The 22,815-nt window shown below is 41.2% G+C and overlaps 1 protein-coding gene across 18 annotated transcripts in view; it reads right to left on the minus strand.

The window, feature by feature from the left end:
- The window catches only part of unc80 (unc-80 homolog (C. elegans)), a 54,591-nt gene that overhangs the window by 29,457 nt on the left and 2,319 nt on the right, over positions 1-22,815 (minus strand). For 10 of the 18 annotated variants that reach the window (XM_088437111.1, XM_088437084.1, XM_088437039.1 and 7 more), the window contains exons 4-24: positions 22,255-22,592; positions 22,023-22,146; positions 21,869-21,933; positions 20,367-20,512; positions 16,020-16,293; positions 13,774-13,908; positions 13,468-13,684; positions 12,094-12,234; positions 10,531-10,799; positions 10,040-10,360; positions 8,791-8,922; positions 8,497-8,644; positions 7,000-7,050; positions 6,429-6,577; positions 5,199-5,362; positions 4,352-4,450; positions 3,995-4,203; positions 2,913-3,019; positions 1,238-1,391; positions 435-607; positions 145-357 (exon numbers count right to left, since the gene is read on the minus strand). In XM_088437111.1, the coding sequence (XP_088293237.1) occupies positions 145-357; positions 435-607; positions 1,238-1,391; positions 2,913-3,019; positions 3,995-4,203; positions 4,352-4,450; positions 5,199-5,362; positions 6,429-6,577; positions 7,000-7,050; positions 8,497-8,644; positions 8,791-8,922; positions 10,040-10,360; positions 10,531-10,799; positions 12,094-12,234; positions 13,468-13,684; positions 13,774-13,908; positions 16,020-16,293; positions 20,367-20,512; positions 21,869-21,933; positions 22,023-22,146; positions 22,255-22,592 (3,629 nt within the window). The remainder of the gene's footprint in view (positions 1-144; positions 358-434; positions 608-1,237; positions 1,392-2,912; positions 3,020-3,994; positions 4,204-4,351; positions 4,451-5,198; positions 5,363-6,428; positions 6,578-6,999; positions 7,051-8,496; positions 8,645-8,790; positions 8,923-10,039; positions 10,361-10,530; positions 10,800-12,093; positions 12,235-13,467; positions 13,685-13,773; positions 13,909-16,019; positions 16,294-20,366; positions 20,513-21,868; positions 21,934-22,022; positions 22,147-22,254; positions 22,593-22,815) is intronic. The other 8 variants (XM_088437156.1, XM_088437137.1, XM_088437127.1 and 5 more) reach the window with 5 other exon arrangements.

Consider the following 22,815-nt stretch of genomic DNA (forward strand, 5'->3'; position numbering starts at 1 on the left):
CTATGTTTTATTGATGTTACGATTATTTGGGGGTGTTTGTAAAAACCTCTCCCCACTAAAGGAACACCAAGCGGACCCAAGTTATTTTAGAATCCCGGATTTAGTCACCTTGAACATGAACCTAAACAGACAGAACCAACTCACATCCCCCCACTGGCAGAAATATTTGGCTGCATTCCACTGGAGTTTCTGATTCCTTTTATTGCCTACTATAGGCGATCGTCCCCTGGACAGGCCTCTCTTGGTGATGTTAACGTGGTGGCCCTTCATCCACTCTGGCCAGTTGCCACGGTTACAGCGATGGACAAATCGAGCGCATTCAAGAAAGAGGGATGCCCGGGCCACGATGGGTGCTTCCTGAGAAGCGCAGAGGACAAAAAAGTCAAACGGGAAGATGGGTAAAAGAGATGCACGAGGGGACTGATGGCGAGTACCAGGTCCAGAGCAGCAGCAAGGATAGAAGCGTCAGGTATGGTCCCCGGCTCGCAGCAGTTGAGTAGAAACTGGAAGCGTTTCATGCCCTGTCGAATTGCACCTAAATTGACCACATTTTTGTTTTTGATGGCTTCCTGACTAGCAGCAAGACGCTCCTGGAAACCATGAGGACCTGGACAAAACAGGACATGGATTTTTGATAATAGGATGCACTTGTGTCTATGTCCCAGCGCACGCTTGATAGCCACTGACAAATGATGCAGATATGCAAAGTGGGCGCTGGCGGTAGTAAATTGTTGACATTCATTGTGTGATCACTGCATTAAAATGCTTCAGAGGCAATTTTCTTTACAACAGCACTCTCACAGAGAAAAGCTGACCCTTTTGCATTTGAGACTGCCACTAAATATATCAGCAAGTATATACATCTGAAGCAAAAAATGTACTAAAAGCAACATGTATGAACCACACCACAGCAGAAAGATGGTTGAAAGATACCAAGAAGAAGAAAGAACTCCAAACTACAGTAACCAGCAAATGAGGAAGGGTTGGGGTGTTTTTTGATGGCATGGGACATGCAACAAAACATCACACAACACAACACAACACATATTTACAGGAGCAACCTGAAAAAGAGCCCTTCCTAAAAAGACACTAAGAGAAGAGTGCAGGAGATACCAGATGAAATGTCATATAAGATATAAGGTGCGCGCAGACAGAGTAGGGGTTGGAAGGGGGTCGGGGGGTTAGTATGAAGGCAGCGAGCAGGCGAGGGGCAGCCAGGATTTTGGGGGAGGTCTACCATCTTTCTCTTCTGTGTGGTGAAGCTTGGATGGATTCCTCCTGCCAGACCTCCATTTACCGAGCCGCTTGAAGAAATTCTCTTCCTCATCTCTGCTGTATTCTGGTCCAGTGGCAACCCCCTCTGACAGCTTGACTGCGCTGGTGAACTTCACCTATTCAAGCATGGCCAAATACAACATCAGCTAATGTAAGACTTTGTTGATTCCAAAACAGGAAAATTCATGTTACAGCAGAAAAAAAAAAGTCAAGTGCAGGAGATTTCAAAGACATACTACAAGGGTCGGCAACCTTTAACTTTTAACCAGCCATTTTGACCCGGTTTTCTTGGATAAGAAACACTGGGAGCCGCAAACACTTTGTTACATCTGAAATGAAGATGTACATTAATATATACCGTATTTTTCGAACTATAAGCCTCATGATTCCTCGTTTTCCTCCTGATTTGAGCACTGCGGCTTATCTGTTGTTGTTTTTTGTTCGTTTGTTTTGTTTTTTTACTAGCCACCAACAAGCAAATGTGTGTCACATGTGTCTGTTTGAGGTTTCAATTTATGGAACAACTATGAAATAGAACTGAAAAGATGTGAATCAAAAAGAGTTTTAAAAATGTATTATTAAAAAAATAGATGTCTAAATTGAATAAGAGAATTAATACAATACTGGGTAAATTTGTGACGTGTAAATTTTATATACAGTACACAGGATATATATGATTTTATTTATGTATTTATGATTGTATATATGAATTATGTGCAATATGTTTTTATGCACTAAACTAATTGATCAAAAAAAATATGCTATTGAAGAATTGATTTCGATTTTGAACTGCTATTTAACTAACAGTGTTCTGTTAGAGTTGAAAATATCCGTCCGTCCATCCATTTTCTATGTTGGGACTAAACATGCAGGCATGTTCAGTCTGTTAAAAAGAGGATGTTGCTGTTGGCAGACAATTACCAAAAAAAAAAAAAAAAATTATAAACTTCCATGTATCATCTTTTTGCAGAAATATCACATTTTATTACCAGTGCCTCATAGTCGGCTTATCCGTGACAAAAAAAACCATTTTTTTTCTTGTATTTTGCTGCTGTGGCTTATATACCGGTGCGGCTTATAGTCCGGAAAATACGGTATGTATATCAAATGTACTGTATACTTACGATAATGGAGCGAACGGGAGGGGGCAAGAGGACGGAAACAGTCGGATAGCAGCCAGAGGAGCTGCTTACAGCAGCTTTTGTTAACCAAGGTTGCACCACATTGTTTTCATTAAAAGAAGGAAGCAGACCGAACCTACGTCTGAATCCATGCGTGTTCACAAACAGGGGCATTGAGATGGGATTTAGTCTATGTCAAGAATTCTTCAAGTGCTCCAGTTTGTATTGTACCTGTCTTGAGAAAATAACTGCTTTTAATCTGGAAGGCCGCGCTGTATTTCCAGTTTACATTCTCCATTTGTCATTTCTCTCTCAATGGTGTTCGTGTTAACAAAGGTTGTTACATTCTTGGTTTCAAGAAAATAACTAGCAGACTGAACCTACATTTGAGTCCATCTTTGCTCACACCCAGGGGTATTTTGTGTTAAGAATTCTTCTAGTGTTTTAGTTTTTAATGTTCAGTTATATCTTCCTCTGAAAATATAATAAGAAAGAAGCAGTATCAACCCTCCTGACCTTCGAACTCTGTCGTATAAAGGAGAGTCGATCTACAGAACTGATATCCAACAAGTCCTCCACACCATCAGTAAGACCAGAGAGAGAGGAACGTTTCAGCCAGTTGCCTGGAAACAGCATTGATAAAGTATATTCACACACCAATGAGAGAGGGCAGGTGGAACTGAGAAAGCAGACATGTTGGGTTACACAGGCGGTAGCGACAAACCGGGGAGACAAACTGGACAGCATTCATTCACAACAATGTGCAAGCAAGTAAATGTAGAAAAGGAAGATGTCACATACATGAAATCAAACTAGTGAAGTCCTTCTGAATTCCGGCATCATTGGCAAAATAGCCTAGTTGACGTAAGTAATCGATTAATTGACAATTGATGTTGAAAGGTGGATGTCGGTTCTCATTTATAACAGCCTGGCCTACAACTATAGGAGACGGTTTCAGTAACGTGTCTCTTATCTGTCACATACACTTCAAGTAAAACAAAGTGTTGCTGAGGTTGAATTGACTAAAAACGTCTCTAATTAGGGAAAATTTCATCTTGCATTTCCTGGTCAAGGGCCAATCCGAGAAAGAATGCAAATTTGTTCTGCACCCATTGGTTACTTGAAAGAGTGACCGCCGCGCAGTAGAAATACTACTCGATGCTCAACAAGGCTCCAATTTGTGTCTAAGATGTCCACAGCAAACCTCCTACATATTGTCTTGTGCATCTTGCAAATCACAACTGGAGCGCAGTCAGTGCATGCACAACAGGAGGGGCGATGCAACACAAACACAGAAGACAGGAAGATGAGAACATGAAGATGGATCCACTTTCACATACGTAAGACAGAGAAGGTGAGTGGTAGGTGAGCGGTCCTGCGGTATGCTGAAGTGCAAAAACGGAACAGATAAGGTGGGAGGATGCAGTGAAGTACAAGGACGTGGAGCGATATTACTGGATCTGATGTGAAATGTGAGGATTTGGTATTTCTTAAACACTGAGAAACAGAGGAGGCAGGATTGTTGGGACAGCTATACATGGGGACTTCGTTTCTAAGTTAACTTTCTTTCCTGAAAATTGCTGGGTGGCTGCGCTTACCTATGGGCAGTTTTAGTTTCTTGCGAAGTGAAATACGGCGGGATCTGGATCGGGAGCGACGGTCCGTGGTGGTCCCAGAATGGGCGGTGGTGCATTCTGAGGTGTCCTGCTCAGACTGGCTGCTGGTGTCACTGGCAGCACTCTGCGACTTAAACATCTTCCTCCAAAAGTCTTTCCTGCCCAGCAGAGCTCCTGGGATCTGCTCCTCGCTGGGGACACAGACACATAGAGTAGTGGATATACAGTATAATTAAACTTCCAAAAGAGAAATTCTTCCTCTATTCATAGCAGAGAGATGGCGGCCAGCGTGACATGGATGAGACACAACAGTGGAGATGTGATGATGTGAAGACTCACTGTTCGGGGGTCTGGGGGGGTCTGCTGGAAATGTAACTGCGACACTCATCTGCAGCACTGGACACCTGACCCTTCTCCCCGGACACACCCGCCTCTGACCTGCACGCACACACCCCGATGAACAAACAGCGCCTGGGCTGCTCATCCATTTGAAAAGGCTAATAACTGGTATACAAGCAGTGCTACCGCCTGCGATGCTAGCATCCAGGGGAAGGATTAGCGCTCCCTTGGCTGGGCACTCCTCTCCATTCAGTTTTGAGCCTTTTTAACTCTGACTGAGGTGCAGTTCTTCGTCCGCGTGTTTGGAAGTGGCGGAACACACCAAAAAGTCTGAGTCTGCATCTTTAACGAGTCACATCATGTTTGGAGAATAGTGCATCACTTTTTCACATACACTATTGCAAATTTTAGCCTATGGCAAATACTGACACGACAGAACCCGGAAAATAGTGTCAAGGTGCCCATTACACCTTTACTTCTTTGAATTCATTAGTCATTAGTCTGAGCAAAGGGTTCTACTGCCTCTCCTTATTTTTTTGCTGCATATTATTACTTTCACCAGGAGAAATACTTCACACAGATCACTAGAACTGTGCATTTCTCAAAAGGCCTCAGATAAATTACTAATGAATGAAATACTTCTGTGACTTGACAAGGACAAATACACAAACATGTCGCCCCACAAAGTGTCACTTGATCTCATGCAAGGAGGAACAAATGCAAACAACATGGAAAACAAAGTGATGGGATGCTCAGGAGTGGATGAGAGATTTTTACAAATTTTTCTGTAGATTTAAGACAACTAATATCTAAAGATTAGTCCCGACAAAGAATTTCTTTCCAGTACCTTCTTGGACCTTGCAGTTTGGTCTCTTCTTTCTCATCAGGTTTTTTGGTGGCTGTGACCTTCTCAGCGCTGTCCAGAAGTGCGCTCAGAGCCACTCGACGAAAAACATTTCCGTGGGCTTCCTTGATGAACTGCACCAGCTGGCGGATGTCACAGTACAGGCCCTGTGAAGGAGGGTGACAAGCGCAGATGGGCAACTTACAGTTCTTTGCTGGTCTGACAGTCCTCAGTGCCCCGAACCCTCCCCGTCACCGTCGGCTGCCATTTTGTCACGTTGAAAATTGTAATGGTCAGACAACGGCCGGTCCATCGCAAACTTCTGTCGCCTGCGGTCTACCGGTCGACCGCCTAGCAATTTAAGAAGCCCGCATGGCATTGCAGAAAAAAACCCCTAAAAAATTAACATCAATCAAGAATTTTTTTTAAAGCGTCAGTTGAAAAAAAAAAAAAGTCATCCATCGCCGGATTGTTGTTTTTTTTAGTGCCCTGAGAGTTTGAACTTCATTTAATATACACATTTACAGTATATATATATATATATATATATATATATATATATATATATATATATATATATATATATATATATATATATATATATACACACACACACATTACCTAGCCCCAATTTTCCAAATAGATTTCCTATAAGACCTTACAGTATTTATCAGTATTTAAAATGCTTTTTCTTATTTATATTCTTCGTAGAAGTGAAAGGAAACTTGCAAAGACAGCATTTCATTGCTTACTACAGCTGTTGAGTTTTTACGTAATGTCAGGGGCGTATCCAAGAATTTTTCAGTGGGGAGGCCAAGGTGACACAACAACCCAGTGAGGGGTGCCTGCGTGTGTTTCCATCGTTCCTTATTATACAATTCAAAACCAAACAAATTACTCTTGTTTGCATTCGAATTATCCACCCATCCATCCATCCATCCATCCATCCATCCATCCATCCATCCATCCATCCCTAAGTGATGTCAGTAGTCTCAGCTCATCTATTGAGAACAATTAGTTAAATTGGAGTTACCCCACGGTTTTTACATGCAACAAAACATGCAATAAAATGTCAAACTAATGACCAAACTATATTTGTAGACACAGTCTATTAGCCCCCCAAAACGTTTATTGAACTCTATTGGAAAAATAAAATTTAAGGGGTTAAAGCTTTTGATTTAGATGCAAAGATTTGTGAAACCAATTAAGGCAGACTAAATTACAAGCACCCACCAAGTTCTCAGGACTGTGAAGCTCATGTGTTGTGGAGGCACAGCGTGTGATCAGCGACTTGAACATGCAACCCACCACCACCGCCTCCATGTTTTGCGCAAGGGACTTGTTGTCCCCGGTGGTGAAATTGTTCCCGAAGCCAGCTTTGTCTGGACAAAAAAATTAGGGAAGGCGCAAAGACCACGGATCACACGGGGTTGGTTTAGTCAGCAGAACATTACAAGAAAACAGTTATGCCGTACAAGACGTTGGTGTAAATGGGGGCAAAGAAAACAGGTCTGTGTAGCATATGGGGGGAGGGGGAGGGGGGGGGGGGGCAAACTGAAAAGGATTCTGGGGAGGGAACAAGGAATACATGCAAGTGACTAAGGCCTGCTTTTGAACTGCATTGAGGTAATCATTATTTTGGCCTAAAGAATACAGATTCGTAAATCTGCAGCTGCAGGCGAGGATTGGACAGAGCGAGAGGGGTGGCGATGGAAGCAGTGCCTAAGGTGGGTCCTGCTCTGTGGGTAAGTTGATCACATCTCTAATATAAAGGTTCTATTGATTATACATCATGTGTATCTACCGATGTTTCGTTTTTTCGCCCTCCTGGACCTCTCACCTGCACTGCCGTACTCTGCAAGAGAAAAGAGGCGGGGCACAGGTTGTGATTGACATCAGGCCAGCACAGACATGTACGTGGTTTCAGGAAAGGACCTCCTCAGAGAGGTTAACCCAAGAAACACACATAGGCAAAAGTAACACACATATACACACACACACACGTTTATAAAGGAAAATTTGCAAGGCTTTCATCATCAAAACACTCATCAGTTCGATCACTTGCCATGATATTTTGCTCAATTTTGTACAACGTCATAAAGCAGAGACAAAAACGATGCCAGTGCAACACTGAATTGGCATGTAGAGCACGGCTCAAATCTCAGCAGCAGAGCCAGAGACTGAACAGAGATGTAACGGGCAAAGCTTTGGATTGGCAAGTGTACGAAAATGGATGAGCGAGAAAGGGAAGAAGGAAGGATGCAAGGAGGGACTGAAGGGAGGATGCCATGTTATGCTGTCGGAGGAGGAGGAAGTGTGGAAGAACGGAGAGAAGCAGGAAGGCTGTGACAGACAGGGACGAGCAGGGTTGGGAGGGAAACCAACTGGTAGAAATAGAAAGCACTGGAAGGGAAAAATATTCTGTTCCATCGACCACACATTCCAGATTCTTCACACACTAGACAGTGGTGTCTTGATGGATAACCCAGAGCAAAGTTTGCAGCAATAGTATTTGCAAAATGGATGAATACATAGATAAATAAATTCCTGGTCAAACTAATTTGATTGTGGCCTTTACAATGGTTGTCTGTTTTTTGTTTTTTTTTAAACTCTTATACAATTACTACTAAATTAAATACTTAGCTCTCCAATTAAATACTTAGTTCTCCAAGTACCACCAACATAGCCAATTAAATACAGGAGCATAGTGAGCCTAAATGCTTATCGATTAAGAGACATTTATTATTTCTATTTGTTTTTCACACAAAAGTTAAATAAAAATTGTGCTTAGGTACCGCCAGAGCAAATTTTTCATGCCCCTACCACTAGACGCACTGACTATAAATAAGAATATTAGCAATACAAATTCAAAAGAAAAAAAGCAATATAAATCAACTTTCAACAACTGTTAATTTTTCTTTTTTTTTTTTACAGCGTTTATACGAGTTACAGCTTATTCTAAAACTGATAAAAATAACCAAGTGCATCAAAGTGCCTGAAATTTAGAAAAAAATATACATTCTTATTTTATTCTGATGACACTTTAGATGACAAAAACAAAGCCGTTTCTATGGGGTCATCTGCACCTCCCCCCTAGCATCACCTCACGCCCCCCAACTCACCTTGAATTTAAGTTACTTTTTTTTGGTGGGGGGTGCACAATTAAAAAAAGAAAACAAATTAGAAAATAATTAAATTGAAAAAAAATGGCTGGTTGACTGAAAATATGTCCTCCACTTGCAGCTCTCACACACTATCCTGAGCATGTCTGTGGCAGCCTCACATGAAGGCACATACTCACTGTCTGTGATAGGCTCCATGCAGAAGCCCAGCAGAGCGTGGAGGAAGTCCACAATGTTATTCAGGGAATCTTTGTTGACATAGTCTCGCATTGTTTGGCGAAACTGCAGCTTATCCAGCTTGTAAAGGTTGGTGAGGCAGTTTTGGGCCTGACAGGGCACAGGTGTAAAATATTGCAACATAACCATAGCAACATAAAGGCCATTATGGTCAAATAAATAAAGAAATGAATAAATAAAAAGGTCCATTTTGCTGGATTGTAAGAAAAGTAAGTTAGAAAAGAGGTGTTTCTTACCTGCATCCTCAGGCGATCTCCTGAAAGGCCACGGTGCCCCTCACCACATCCATAAGCACAGCCCAGAGACTTTACAATCTTGATAAGCATGGAAAGGGCCAGGCGATGAGTGGTGAGGGAATAACTCTCCTCCTGTTTATTATATTAAAAAAAAAATATATATATATATATGAACACATTTAAAAAATGTATGAACCAATGTGCTTAACATGCTGAGAGAGCAATGCTGTAAAGGTTTACCATTTGATTTGAAGCAGCATTATAAACAAAAGAAGTTTGAACATTGCATTTCTTTCTGTCTTTTTTCAAACTACATTATACTCCTTTTCAGACAGGCCATAGATAATGTTTCAGTTATTTATACTGAAGATTTTTTTATGCAGCCATCCATTTCCAAGAGTCTCACAAGGGTCGCAAGCTAGGTGGGGGACACCCTGAATTGGTTACCAGCCGATCACAAGGCAAACAAAAACAAACAACCATTCACACATCCGATACACCTGCCGTGCATGTTTTTGGAGTGTGGGAGGAAGCCGGAGTGCCCAGACAGAACCCATGTCATTACCTGCAATATAAGGCAATGAAATTTTGAGCTCTAACTGTCCAAGATACATTCAACACAATTTACTGCTAGAGGAAGACATGAAAATTGTTACATAAGGAAAAGTAAATGGGGGGGGAATAAAATAACTAAATAAATAAATAAATAAGAAAAGAAACGAGTCTTCGGCCATGCCCCAAAATGAAGACCATGGCTAAAGTCCTGGCAAAAAAAAAAAAAAAAAATCCCCCATGTGCGGCAACAGAACAGGACACAGCGACATATCTCGCACAACAAGAGGACAAGGACATGGGACAGTCGAGGGCCGTGACGCGGCCGGCTGGAAGCAGCCAGTGATCCCAGCGCATTTGCAGCAAAGTCATGTCACATGGGTGGAAATTATAACCATCGGCGACATTGAAAAGTAGGGGAGTCTGCGTTTGATATTTGTGAATGTGTGTGTAAAAGAGTGTCTTTGAGCTGCCGGTCCAACCAAAAGTCTTAAGGCCACCTGATAGGGGGGAGAGGAAAGTGTATCTTGAGAACTCCTTGTCCTCCTTGAGCAAGCTGGATTTGAACTCAGGACTCTGAACAGTGAGGTGGGCATGCTAACCGCTCTTCCACCAAGCCACCCAAGATTTTTTATTTCTTAGTTTTTATATCCTGTCCATTCAAAATGAAAGGTTTAATCTATAAAACCAAACTAACCTTTTTGTCATTGTCTTTGTTATTCTTCACGTCATCCTTGCTCCCTTGTCCACTTCCTCCGCCGCTACCACCACCGCCACCACCCCCACTGCCACCATCTCCGCCACCTCCACCACCACCTCCTCCCCCTCCAAGGCTGTGGCCAACTGTGTCTTTGGCTCGCACCTCTTCATTCTCCTTGTTGTCAGGCTTGGACAGCTTTTTGCCCATCCCAGGCACCACGCCCAGCTGCAGCAGGCACTCGATGATGTTAAGGGCCACATCACAGATCCTGGAGCTGATGTCATGGCTGAGGACTGCGTAGAGGGCACGCAGCACAGCCTGACACAGTCAGAGGAGGACTATGTCAAAAACGAGCGAGATTCTCTTTGATGAAATAAAAGAAATGGTTAGTAAATTTGCTGGTGTTGAGTTTAAACAAACATGTATTCTCACAAATAAGCATTCATTCCCAAATTCGCATGACTTCTGCAATCTTAGGTGTCACTCACTGTTAAGTCTAACATTCCACTCTTCAGCACAAAATTATTAGTGCCTTCAATGTTGTCGCCCTCCTCCTGGCAGGAGTAGTTGATGCAGGAATCAGTCAGGCTGCGAGGAAGGTTGGCACAGGCCAGCGGCTCTACGGGCATCTCCGGGACGACTACGGGGTTGCAGAGTCTTTTCATATGCTCGGTGAAGAAGTCGGCATAGCCCACATTAAAGGAAGCTACAGTTGTGTTGAACGCGGCCATGGTGATTGTGGAGATCTGGGATCGAACTGTAGTTAAAAGAAGAAAAGTCTATTACTCTCAAAACACTCTTTTCCCTCATTTGTTATTCAATGATGCCACCAGAGATGAGCACGTTCTCAGCGCTGATGAACTGTCCGTCAGTCCGTCGCCGACGGCTGCGCGTTTTGCAGACGGACCAACAAATGAGGGGAATTCTAAAAAAATAATGGTGAATTACAAATGTCTGTCGTAATAATCATCGGGATAAACATTACGTCAGACGACTGTTAGACGTCCGCCAGTCCGCCACGCTCCTTTTTGTTTGCTGTAATATAATTCAACTGACTTAGATCGTTATCTGCTATATTACTGCATCTTTACAGTACAAACTGCAATCAGACTGCAGTCAATGTGACAATAGTCAGAGCATTGGAGAAATGGAGTGGAGAAATATGGATGAATGCAGACAGGAGTAGACCAGCGCCTGACGAATGACGGACGAGAAAAAAAATAAAATAAATCAAAGGTCGGCCTCTAGTGGTGGCGGAGGTATTTTCAAAAACACACAGATGGACTGACAGACTGATGATTACAATTTTGTACGGCTTGAAAAAATGAAAGGGATTCACAAGTCAAAAAAAGGTCATACAGAACATAAATAGACAACAGCATCTTTTAAACAAAGCTCCCAGAAGGAAAACTCCGACCCGGGGAAAATATGAAACCGTCAGAAGGGACTGCAGGTGGGAAGAGCCAATGCTTATTTTTTTTTTTTTTTGGTCTCATTTTAGCACTGCATTCCCATTTCCATTAAAATAAAAATACAAAACAAAAAACAAAACAAAACAGCAGCATTTTAAACAAACTCTAAGAACTTGACCTTCAGGACTTGAGTTCTGCTGAAATGCACTAAACACCCTTCAAAGTCGTTTGGGGGGATGACAGTCATTATACATTATTAAATGATTATATTAATGTTACATACTTATACATTGTAATATTAAATATACATTATATTGTGGCGGACACTAGGACCATGTCTCTCACCCAGTAGGCATGTTGCTATGATCCTTTGATGCTTTGAACCTGTTGGCTTTGTCTTTGCTGTTTTGGACTTTGTTGTATCAGTTTTGTGATGGCATGCGAAGAGTAAAGATCTCCACTAGCACAGCAACGTGTGGTTTCTTCGCTTCGCCACAATATATTATATAATATCTTTGTATATAAATGAATGAGAGACATTATTGACCAAACAAAAAACGTAATGTATGTCATACGAAAACAAACAAAAAAAAAAAGCTCGATTTCAGATGTTGAGCACATGGCACACAAGGTCCTTACCCTCTTTGACAGTGTTCTCACTGTGACTGTTGGAGTGGTCGGGCATGTCTCGCAAAAGCGAATGGTGGGAATGCGAGTGCTTGGTGCTCAAGCTGTCGGCATCTGTGGCTGTGTCTGTGCTGCCCCGACGCGTGAATTTACCTGCAACACGGAGGCCATATTACTGTATTTATGTTTTTAAAAAATTCTGGTAAATTCTTGTCGGAAGGAGAGCAATCTCCTTTGGGTGATTCATCCTATCAGAAATACAATGACTATCAATGAATAATCATTAAATGTTTGTTTGTTTTTTTAATTTAAGTGGCTATTTTTATTGCACATCCATGCACACATTTTAGGACAATTAGACAAGTACATGTAGAACACAATAAAATTCGGCTCAGTTCTGGACAAATTGTATAAATAAGAACCAAATGTTGGTGCAATGTGTGATATTATTGGTGATAGTAAATACCGTATTTTTTTTTACTAGAAGCCGCGACTTTTTCCTCATGTCTTGAGCCCTGCGGCTTATAGTCCAGTGTTATTTATCTGTGTTATTTATTTATTTTTGCTAGGCACCAGCAAGCAAATGTGTGTATCTGTTCGAGGTGTCAATTTATGGAACAACTATCAAATAGAACTGAAAAGATGTGAATCAATGGCTGTGTTTATAAAGAGTTAAAACAATATATTATGAAGAAAATATATATATCTAAATTGAATAAGAGAATGTATAAAATTTTGGTTAAATTTGTGATGTGTAAATTTTATATATAGTACACAGTATATGTGATTTTATTTACATATGTAAATGAATTATGTAGATTGTGTTATGTTCACTAAAATAAACTATCAAACAAAGGGGAGACAAAAAAGAGATGCTGTAAGATATCCATCCATCCATCCATTTTCTATAAATAAGTTGGGACTAAACATGCAGGCATGTTCAGTCTGTTAAAGCGAGGATGTCGCTGTTGGCAGACAATTACTAAAAAATTAAATAACTAAAATAAATTATAAACTTCACATACTATCTTTTTTAAGTAAAGATATGATGTTATTGCCCGCGGCTTAGAGTCCAGCGCGGCTTATCCGTGACAAAAATTGTTTTTTTGCTCATATTTTGCGGCTGCGGCGTATATAACAGTGCACTTTTAGTCCGGAAAATACGTTAAATGAAATTTTGATTGTCCATTGAGCAGGTGGTAGAAATGTCTCAGTGCTCCTTTTTTTCGACAGAGTGAAACAATTTTCGGGGGGTCAAAACCTTTGAGACTGGAGTGAATATTTGACAACAGTTTGAGGCTGACGAGGGCTTGAGATGCTGAGGTTGAGGATTTTACATTCTCTGTTCAATTGTATTCCACTGTCAATATTAAGAGCTCCATATACCCATGATGGTGGCTTGCCAGCCCCCGCGGTCCAGAGTACGCCGATCATCACCCAGGCCAGAGAAGCTCCCGAAGGAGAATGTGCTCCTAGTGGGTGAGACATCGAGGTGATCCTCATGGAGCAGAAAGGGGACGCCCATGCGACGCTGGCGCTTCTTTCCTGTGTGATGGAAGGGGATGGATCCCTTCCTTTCACGGTCCTCGCGTCGGTTCTTAAACTGAAAAAGATGGATGTCCTACTAAGTGCCACTCTTGATTTTTTTTTTTGCTGGGATTGATTAAAAGTTAAACTCGCCGCTTGCCTGACCTTTTTAAAGATGTTCATGCCAAGGTCAGAAGAAAGGTCAGGTACAGCTTGGCGCCGAAGGTTTGTTAGGGAAACCTTTGTGAACGTCTCAGTGCTCAGAGATTTGCCCTCCTCATTGCATTTTAGAGTCATATCCTGCCAATGTGAAACATACTACACATTTGAAAACTTACTTTGAATGTTCCCATGGGAGAATGCACAAGGACTTTGTTTATATATACAGTACAATATATACATACAGTATAAGCATATATATTTAAATAGAAAGACAACTGTATGCATGAATTACATTAGTTTATTTATATTAACGTTTTGTGATGTGAAACAATATTAGTATCTCAGTAAATAGAGTACAAGAAGTTGGACTAGATACGGTTTATACTTCTTCCTACTTCCTTTTGAACATACGCAGCAAATCTAATTGAACTGAACATATTCCGGACTGACAATTTCTTTTATCTGCTTCTTTTTTGTGTTTTTTTGCTCCCAATTTTTTTTTTTTTAAATGTGTTTATGTGAAGGGAATCATATATTAGGTTGTTATCATTAAGTGCGTATTTCTTGTCTAGAATAGTGTGCATTGCTATCCATGTGTGCAGTCCGAGTTCATCTCGCCCCAGTCCTTAGATAAAGCTGTTGACGCAGGAAAGCGTGAGCTGGGACCTTGGCCCAGCTGTTGGTGGCGCCCGACTGGCTCTTTTTGTTATGTCTTGTAATCTGCAATGCTTTGCTGAATTCATAAAAAGCAGGCAGGGACGCTTGAGCGATGAAAAGGTGCTATTAGCAACGCATGAGTACGTACTCCAAGCTCTTCTCCCTTTGCCTGGGCAGAGAAAAGTCAATCTTGGCTGGTCTGACTTACTCTTTTTGCTGCTTAGCAGCTCGGCTTGTCCTAGTCTTCTTTTAGAGATTTCTCTGACAGTTTATTATTCAATCAATAAATAAGTTAGCTAACCATATTCCTTTGCTGTACAAGCTTGGTCATTGCTACTGTGTTAACCCCACTTATACAATGCACACATTGCAAATTAATATTGTTTGTTTTTTAAATAATGTTACAATTTTGACTGATAGTTCTGTCATATGCTCAGAGATGAACAAACTGACACAGGTTTCATGCTTTGCACACACAATTTAGCTCCTCACTTGAAAACATTTATTTTCATCTCTCGTTTGTCATAAATGTAGAAATATTCATAGTTTTAATATGGGCAACAGTTTTTCACATAACATTTGTTGTAAATGTATCTTGTTCTACCTTTTTTAAAAAAAATGTGTTTCATATTTTTTTAATAATATAACATCTTGTATAGTTTATATCTAGCTTCAAAGCGGTTAACCACTAGGTTGCTCACATGTTATTTGGGGGGGAAATAGGCATGTTACAAATAAAAACTTAGTAAATGTAAAAAAAAACAAAAAAAAAAACAAAACCTGTTTTCCTTTTTTACTCTGTCTTGCAAAGCAGACTGGTTGTATGATGATTCCTTGCAAGTCTATATATTCAAGCAGAATTTTTTTTTTTTATTGAATCAAATCAATTTGAATCGGAGACCCCAAAATTGGAATCTAAGCGTGAAACAGTCAAAGATTCCCACCCACAATTTTTGGGACAAACATTTCTGGGACAAACATTTCTGATGGAACCCCTAGTTTTTTTAGTATTGCGAGTTCCGGGAACCCAACACTTTTCAGAGGTAAAATGAGCACTGTGAATGCTCCTTTTTTACCCTATCAGGACATTCAACTGTTTCCAAATAATCTGTCAGTGGAATGTTCCAAAGACCTGTTCTTTGCGCATTTATCAACGTTCCTCTTCTTATGTTGCCCCTGTCCCAGTTTTTTTTTTAACCATGTTGCAGGCATCTATTTATAAATTTGCAACTATTTGCCCCAAACAATAATACTCATCATTTTAATCATTTAATCGCCCCTGCTATAAACTAATGACAACAATGCCAAATTTGGATGTGTTTTTTTCCAGTAGATCATTTATTTGTTGAAAAGTGTAAATGTCGATAAAAGTTAAGTGTGTGTTTTTTTTTCCTTTTTCAAGAATTGCTGGATGCATAAAATGTACAATGTTTGAGTTTGCATATTTTATTTTTACTTTGAAGAACTTTTTGACTCCCCTCCATAGAAAAACAATGTAGCTACTTACAAACAGACATTAAATTAAATGATGCCTTGAGAACAACACAGTGTGGATGGGAATGGCAGGAGACATCTATTTTTGGCTCTATTACCTGGGATTTGTGAGTATTGACCAGCGAGGGTGTGGCAGCCACCATGGAGCTGCTGCGCGGGCGTGGCAGAGGAGCGACCAGTGGTTCAGGGACACGTTCAGGCCTTTCCTCCAGAATCTGTCTCAACCGCTGAAGGTAGTACATCAGTGCCCAGTGCACGCCCTCCTCTGTCCAGTGGGGCTGCAGAAGGCAACGCAGCACCGCAACATCAAAATAGGTGGCATAGCGAGCTCGCTGAGACACGGAGGCTGGCACGCCGGCGGGGGCTGACGTCCTGGAGATAAAGCAATTAGAAGAGAAAAATGGAATTTATTAGAACCTTCATGGATGTAAGCGAGGCAAGCGACTTGCTGCATCCGTTTCTCTGCAGTTTTTCAATTTACAACATAACCGGTGCCTTCGATTCATTATTTTCTCACTATACTTAAAACACAAAACATCTCCACATCATATTAATCACACAAAGCAGAGCAAAAGGCATCACTGGTTCATCACATTCCATTATTTAATCGAATTTTAATCGCGATCATGATATTGGCTCGCCATGATTAATTAAGCTGAGCCTCTGCGATATCAACATTTAAAAAGCCGGCTAAACATGTCAAATCAAGCATTTTTTCATTGTAGCGCTAGAGGGCAATATTTTCCACATTTGCATGAGAAAAGTCTCTGCTTTTCTCACCCTAACATATTATTTGCCAGTGTAAAATGGCGTTGAGTTTTTCACCTGATTCCTAACATATACTGTGCTAACTGTCAATTGGGACCCAAAATTGGAATACATTTGGTTTGAAATGACTGAAATGACATTTTGAATGCGATTTGATTAAAATTTGCATAATGTAGGCTTCATTTTCTTCAGAGGTTTGCACTCAGCAAGTAAGTTAGCTGTGTTGCCCTGTGTGCCAAGTTTTTGCCATGTCTTGGGTACATTTCTTTCAATTCTTATTTACTTTATGTATTTATTTTAGTTTATTATTATTATTTGAAGGTATCACACCTTGTTTATATACTGCTTGTTTAAAAAAAAGGGCAATAAATAGACATGTTTGACCAAACATGATGAATAATCCTGATTTCAATGTTGATCAAAATAATCGTGATTATTATGTTGGACATAATCATGCAGCCCGAGATCATAGATTTTGAAAGGCCAAAGCATTAGGTTGAAAAAAAAAAAATCACACTGATGCATAATTTAACAATAATGATTTCATTAATTGCTCTGTGATACACTCTTCTCCAAAAGTAGCTAAGACATGACAGAGTCATCGTGTCTCTTACTGTATGTGCTGGAGATGTCATGTACAAGCATAGAGAAGTATACACAAGTATACACCCACAGATGTGAACCAAGTGTTCAAAAGGAAATCCAGCGGTGAATTTTGAGACATGGTTCAAAAACCATCTTATGGTTGAATGAGATAAAGATACTTTTTTTCAAAGGAGATGAAATGGCTGAAACTTCAAAGGATTTTCTTATGATGCCAAACACACAGGTAATATCATGCCTTGGCTTTACTTTAGATGGGCATACTATTCTTCATTGGTGTAACACACGCAGGCAGCAAAATGACCACGTTACATTTGTCCACCAATTTAAATAAACACCTAATTCTACCTGATAAAGAGAATACTGAAGCGAGAACCCTCCCCAGAGCAAACAACTGAAAAAGAATGTGGTGAAAGCATGAAAACGCATCACAAAAGAAGATGTGTGAGGTCCAGTGATGTCAGCGGGCCACAGACGTAATGCAAAGTCTGGCAAGTCACGCCACTAAGCTTGTCTCTTTCACTAATAAATAAAATCTACAAAATAATAAAATAAACCATAAAGCGCATCAGTGGAACTTTGACGAGGCACCATGTTAATCCACAGAAGTTTCTTGTTTTAGCCCATTGTCAGAGCATTTATAGGAAAATAATACATTACTGGAGGATTTTAAATAAGAGCCAACCTCCCTCCAGCATCATCAGTTCAACCTACGTGAGTCGTTTATTAATAAGCCAAGATGAAGGTCAGCAGTCGGTGAGCTGCAAGGCGTACTGAGAATCGCTCACTGAGGCCAAACATATTGATATCATGAGAAGGAGGCCGAAAGATGGAGGATGGCGTTTAATCTTGCCGGGTACGATAAATGGAGCGGACAGAAATGGTCGATATCTACATGAATCACTTTAGGAGCAGACAGCGGAAGGAGCCTGCGTCATGTTTCACCGTCTGGCCCACTGCTGTGTGCTGGGTTGCCAGGGAAACATGTTGTCAACACCCACCCCGCGGGCCCACTTGAGACACAAGAACAGTCCCCGATTTGGTGCAAGCAAAAGCAGTGCGTCAGCCTCAGGTTGCCATGGAAACTGCCTCAGCATCAGCAGGCACTCTGCGCGAGAGATGTGTGGTGCTGCATTAATCACAGGGGCTGCGATGACGGCACAGCACAGAGGTGCGTGCATAAATGTGTGCATGGCACGTACAAAAAATATTCTCTTTTGGTTTTCATCCCAAAAAGTCCTGGGTAGACCTATAGTGTAAACATGTTGGTAATTCATTCATTTGTTGACTTCAGTTAAGCTGTGTTTTTCATGTAGAATCAATCCTCAGCGATTAACTGCACCAAGATGCTTACATTGGTGACAAGCAGCTGTTGATGTATGCAGAAAGATCGCCGTCAACAAGACGTATGCACGTTGACTAATGGCGACGCGGATGAGTTGCAGAACAACTGACTTTGCCTGGTAGCCGTGAGTATCGTAACAACAAACATTCTGCAAATCTCCTGCGCATCGTAGCGGCACACTTATTCAACGGGAGCTCGACGTCCGGGTAACCAGGGAGAAGCTATCAAATCTTTCAACTCTCTTTCAGCTATTTTGCTATTCCTTGTCTGAAGTTAGTTGCCGTTTTTGATGCCGAGCAAAAATTGCCTAACAAGAAAGCCTACGTATTGCCAGGCTTGCCGTGGACGGTCCAAACCAAGTCAAACGGGCGACACTGCCAGCGCGTTACTTCAGCATAATTGCCCCGGTTATGTGGGCAAATACTCCCTCAAGCCAAGGCCATGTGACACGAGGAGCCAGCGTGGCTCGGAGCGACAACCTTACACGGCCCTCTGTGTGGCCGTGTGGGCTGAGCCGTGCGCTTTGCAGACATATCTGTGGGGCTAAACGCTCAGCCACCAGCGAGATGATGGCACCGGCTCGGGGTTGGCGCGGGTCGCTGCATCTCCCGGAGGAGTCATTCATCTTGACAGCATCCGTGCACGGAAATAATAAGGAACATGCAGTATGTTTTCGTTGGATGGATTCACAATGCAATGGTGCAATGGTGGGAGCATGAACAAATCACATACTGATTGTGGGTGATATCATGTGAGCCTGAGAAGATTAGCCCTTGTGCAGTATTTTGACCATTTTGGGGTAATTTTCTTCCACATCATCCTCACAGTATTTTAGCCAATGGATGGTTTCATCACTGGTAATGTGATAATTAAGTGGTCATGCCATACTGAACTTTGAAATTTCAGCCCCCTGGTGTCTTCTTTCAATGTTTTCCCCTTGATGTGAAATGCCTTGAATGTAAAGATAAAAAAAAAAAAAAAAAAAAAAAAAAATCACAGAAAAATACTAAACATAAAGTGGCCTCTTTTGGGGATACAGTAGAGATTTTTTCACAAAAATGAGTCATTAACTTAATTATTAATATTTCTCTAAAAAAAAGTAATCTACAAAGTGTCAGACCTGTTCTCCAAAAGAAATAGCTATGAATAAATATCTGTCCACAGAAAAATATTCAACTTTTGGGGCTCATAGTAGAGATGTGTTCACAAAATAAATAAAAAAAATCATTAAGTTGACCGGTAACGCGAGGTGGCACGTGACATGTTGTGCAAGTTGTGTCAAAGCATTCCAGTATGGGGTAGAATCTGTCTTTTTAAAATAAGGAAATTGAATGACCTACTGAACATAAAATTTCTTTTATGAATGTATATTTTCCTTAACCATTTATTTAATTCAATAATTATCTTGAAAGGATTTTTGCATGTTTGTTTGTTTTGTTTAAAATAAGTATCCCCGGATTTCCTTCAAGTACCCCCAGGGGTACCCATCCCCCCATTTGAGAACCACATCGCAGAAGAGGACTTGGTTATTTGTATCCCAAAGGATATTTGTCGCCATGGCATTTTTTTGGCATCAACTGAATATTTTGCAGCGCCCTTAAATTTTTTAAGCCTCGTTCATTGTGAGTGAATTATTGCTTCCTAAAAAAATTGCATGTTTGAACGTTAACTTATGTAAAATTTTGATGGAGGTACAGGGCTCCATCTTTGTTGTTGAAATGGCACTCACTTTTTCTTGCACGGTCCTTTGAGCGGTGGGGGTTGCTGGGAGGGTCCGCCTTTCTCCACAGAGTTACCGCGGCGACAGCTGCGCTCTCCTGCAGCCGGTGAGGAGGAAGAATCGGAATGGCCAGCCTCACAAACCACCTGAAAGCCCTGTTGGAGGCACAGGAAGGCTGAGATGGAGAGACAAGCAGTCGTGGATGATTAAGGGCCCTGAGGTTCTTGCTTTGACCCCGGCTAACAACGTTAATGTTCCCAGATGCTCGGACATTATGACTATCAGCCACCATGACTGGACAATACAGCCCAGATGTCATATCCCTCTATGTTTTGGCTGAAGGACCAACACAAAATACAGCAGGGCTGACTGACCTTTTTAAAACCGCTTCTTGGATACTGATCATTGACAAGGGTTATCCGTTTGATTGCTACACCCTTCTGAAGTCATGAATTTGCTCAAATGACCTTCGCTTGATTGGTTATGAAAATGTTTTCCCTAAGCGCTATTTTGAGAACAGATCCACTGATATCATGTTAGTGGCCCAAGAGGTACTGTATCGTATAACCTGGTGTGTTTCCAAAGTTAAAAATGATCAAATTTGACATCAAATCAGAATGCAAGCTGTCACACAAAAAAACTTGACAGTTTCTTTTATTTATACTGTGCTGCTTTTGCTTTTACAAAAAAAAAAAAAAAGAGTCCAGGGAAAATTCATAAAATATGCAACTTTGCATCAACTCAAAAAGGGAATAATATTGAAAAGTAGAATTAAATTGTTTTTTTTTCTTTCCCGAAAAAGAAATTGAAGTAAAAAAAGTGAAAACTTACCAAAAACGAAAAACAAAGCCCAGAGTGTTAGAAAATAACAAATAAATAAATAAAAATGGCCTACCAATGTTGACAGTTTTGATCCTTTGACCCTTATATATTTTATTTGGTTGGTAATAGGATTAATGGAAAAGTCCACAAGGACCAAATTAAAATTTGAAACGCAAAACTAAATTCTACTTGCACTGTCTCATCCTTGGTCACATGGAAAAATGTGAGCTACCATTGTGCATGGCATGGTAACATATTTTTCTGGATGATATATGTATATTCCAAAATGATAAACAATAATAAAAAAAATGATGCCACTGATAAAGTGTATTAAAGCAAATACTTTTTAGGTGGGATTATCTTTCAATTGTTCATTGCGCAGAAATGGACCATTTGGGAAACTCATGAAATTCCAACATGCCTCTGTTCACAACAGGGAGGAAGCAGAACAACCGAATGTTAAAAACGTCATCGTAATCGACAAACGAATGATTTATCGAGCCGGAAAAAGAAATGATTGTATCAATTTTCAGTCTCCGAGCGACAGGTCAATATACAGCAGTGTTTATCATATAATCCTCATCGTGGCAAAGAGAGGAAACCTTTTCCTTTTGAAGCATCTTTCCTGAACCCTTTCAACAAACACAGGAGCGATGTACATTCAAACAAGATTTGTGTTGAAAACTGACCATGGGACCAGGATTTCCAGACCCGCGGGGGCTGCACTGGTTGATGACCGGGGAGTTCCGCTTTGCTAGTGGAGCACACAAGGAAAATTTAAAAAAAAAAAAACACACACAACCCTTCTGTCATCTCCAGAACTAAAAGGCAGTTTCTGTTCACCTGTTGCAATGTTTCGCACCGGTTTGATGAGAGCAGTGAAGGCGGGGATATCAGGCTGGCGGTGCTCCCACATCGGCTGCCAAATAATTAGACCGCTAACGAGGCGGAAGGTCAAGTCTGACTCCTTCACAAGAAATTGCATCATATATTTCAATAGCACATTCCCTCAAAAGCGTACTGTTCTATGTACTGAGCCCAGTAGGGAAAAACGTAAATAAGGATGTGAAATGACCTTGATTCGGTGAATGAGCGGAGCGAAGAGGAAGACAAACAGCTCCACGGTGGCCATGCTCTTGTGGAACAACTTGGCGTGAGCGTTCTCATCCTCGTCGAGCTGGGAACTGCCGTGGTGTGGGCCCGATCCTCCGAAGGCGGAGCTGGAGCAGGAGCCGGGCGCACCTGGAGATGAGCCCTGGTTTCCAACAGGCTGGAGGAAGGCGCCGCCGCTGCCGGCAGACCAACCGTGACCAAGGCTGGGCTCGTGGTTGCACTCCTGGGCGGCATCCAACAGCATCCAGTGCAGCGTGTGGAGCAGTTTGGTCTCAGCCACGCCTAGTTTGTCTTGATGACCTGCAGGGGGTCAAAACAAATTTTGCAACTGCGATGAATGGGGCTAAAATGTTTTAAAAATTCAGCATTTGTTCATGTGTATCGGTGGAGCTATGCAGCTAAAAAAATTAATTAAAATATATAAAAACTACATTAAAACCACCATATTTTCCACACTATAAGGCGCACCGGATTATAAGGCGCACCCTCAATTAATGACATATATTAAAACTTTTTCCATATA

This window comes from Hippichthys cyanospilos, chromosome 2 (genome assembly GCF_059441005.1).
Source record: "Hippichthys cyanospilos isolate Australia breed blue-spotted pipefish chromosome 2, RoL_Hcya_1.0, whole genome shotgun sequence".
Classification (NCBI taxonomy): Eukaryota; Metazoa; Chordata; class Actinopteri; order Syngnathiformes; family Syngnathidae; genus Hippichthys; species Hippichthys cyanospilos.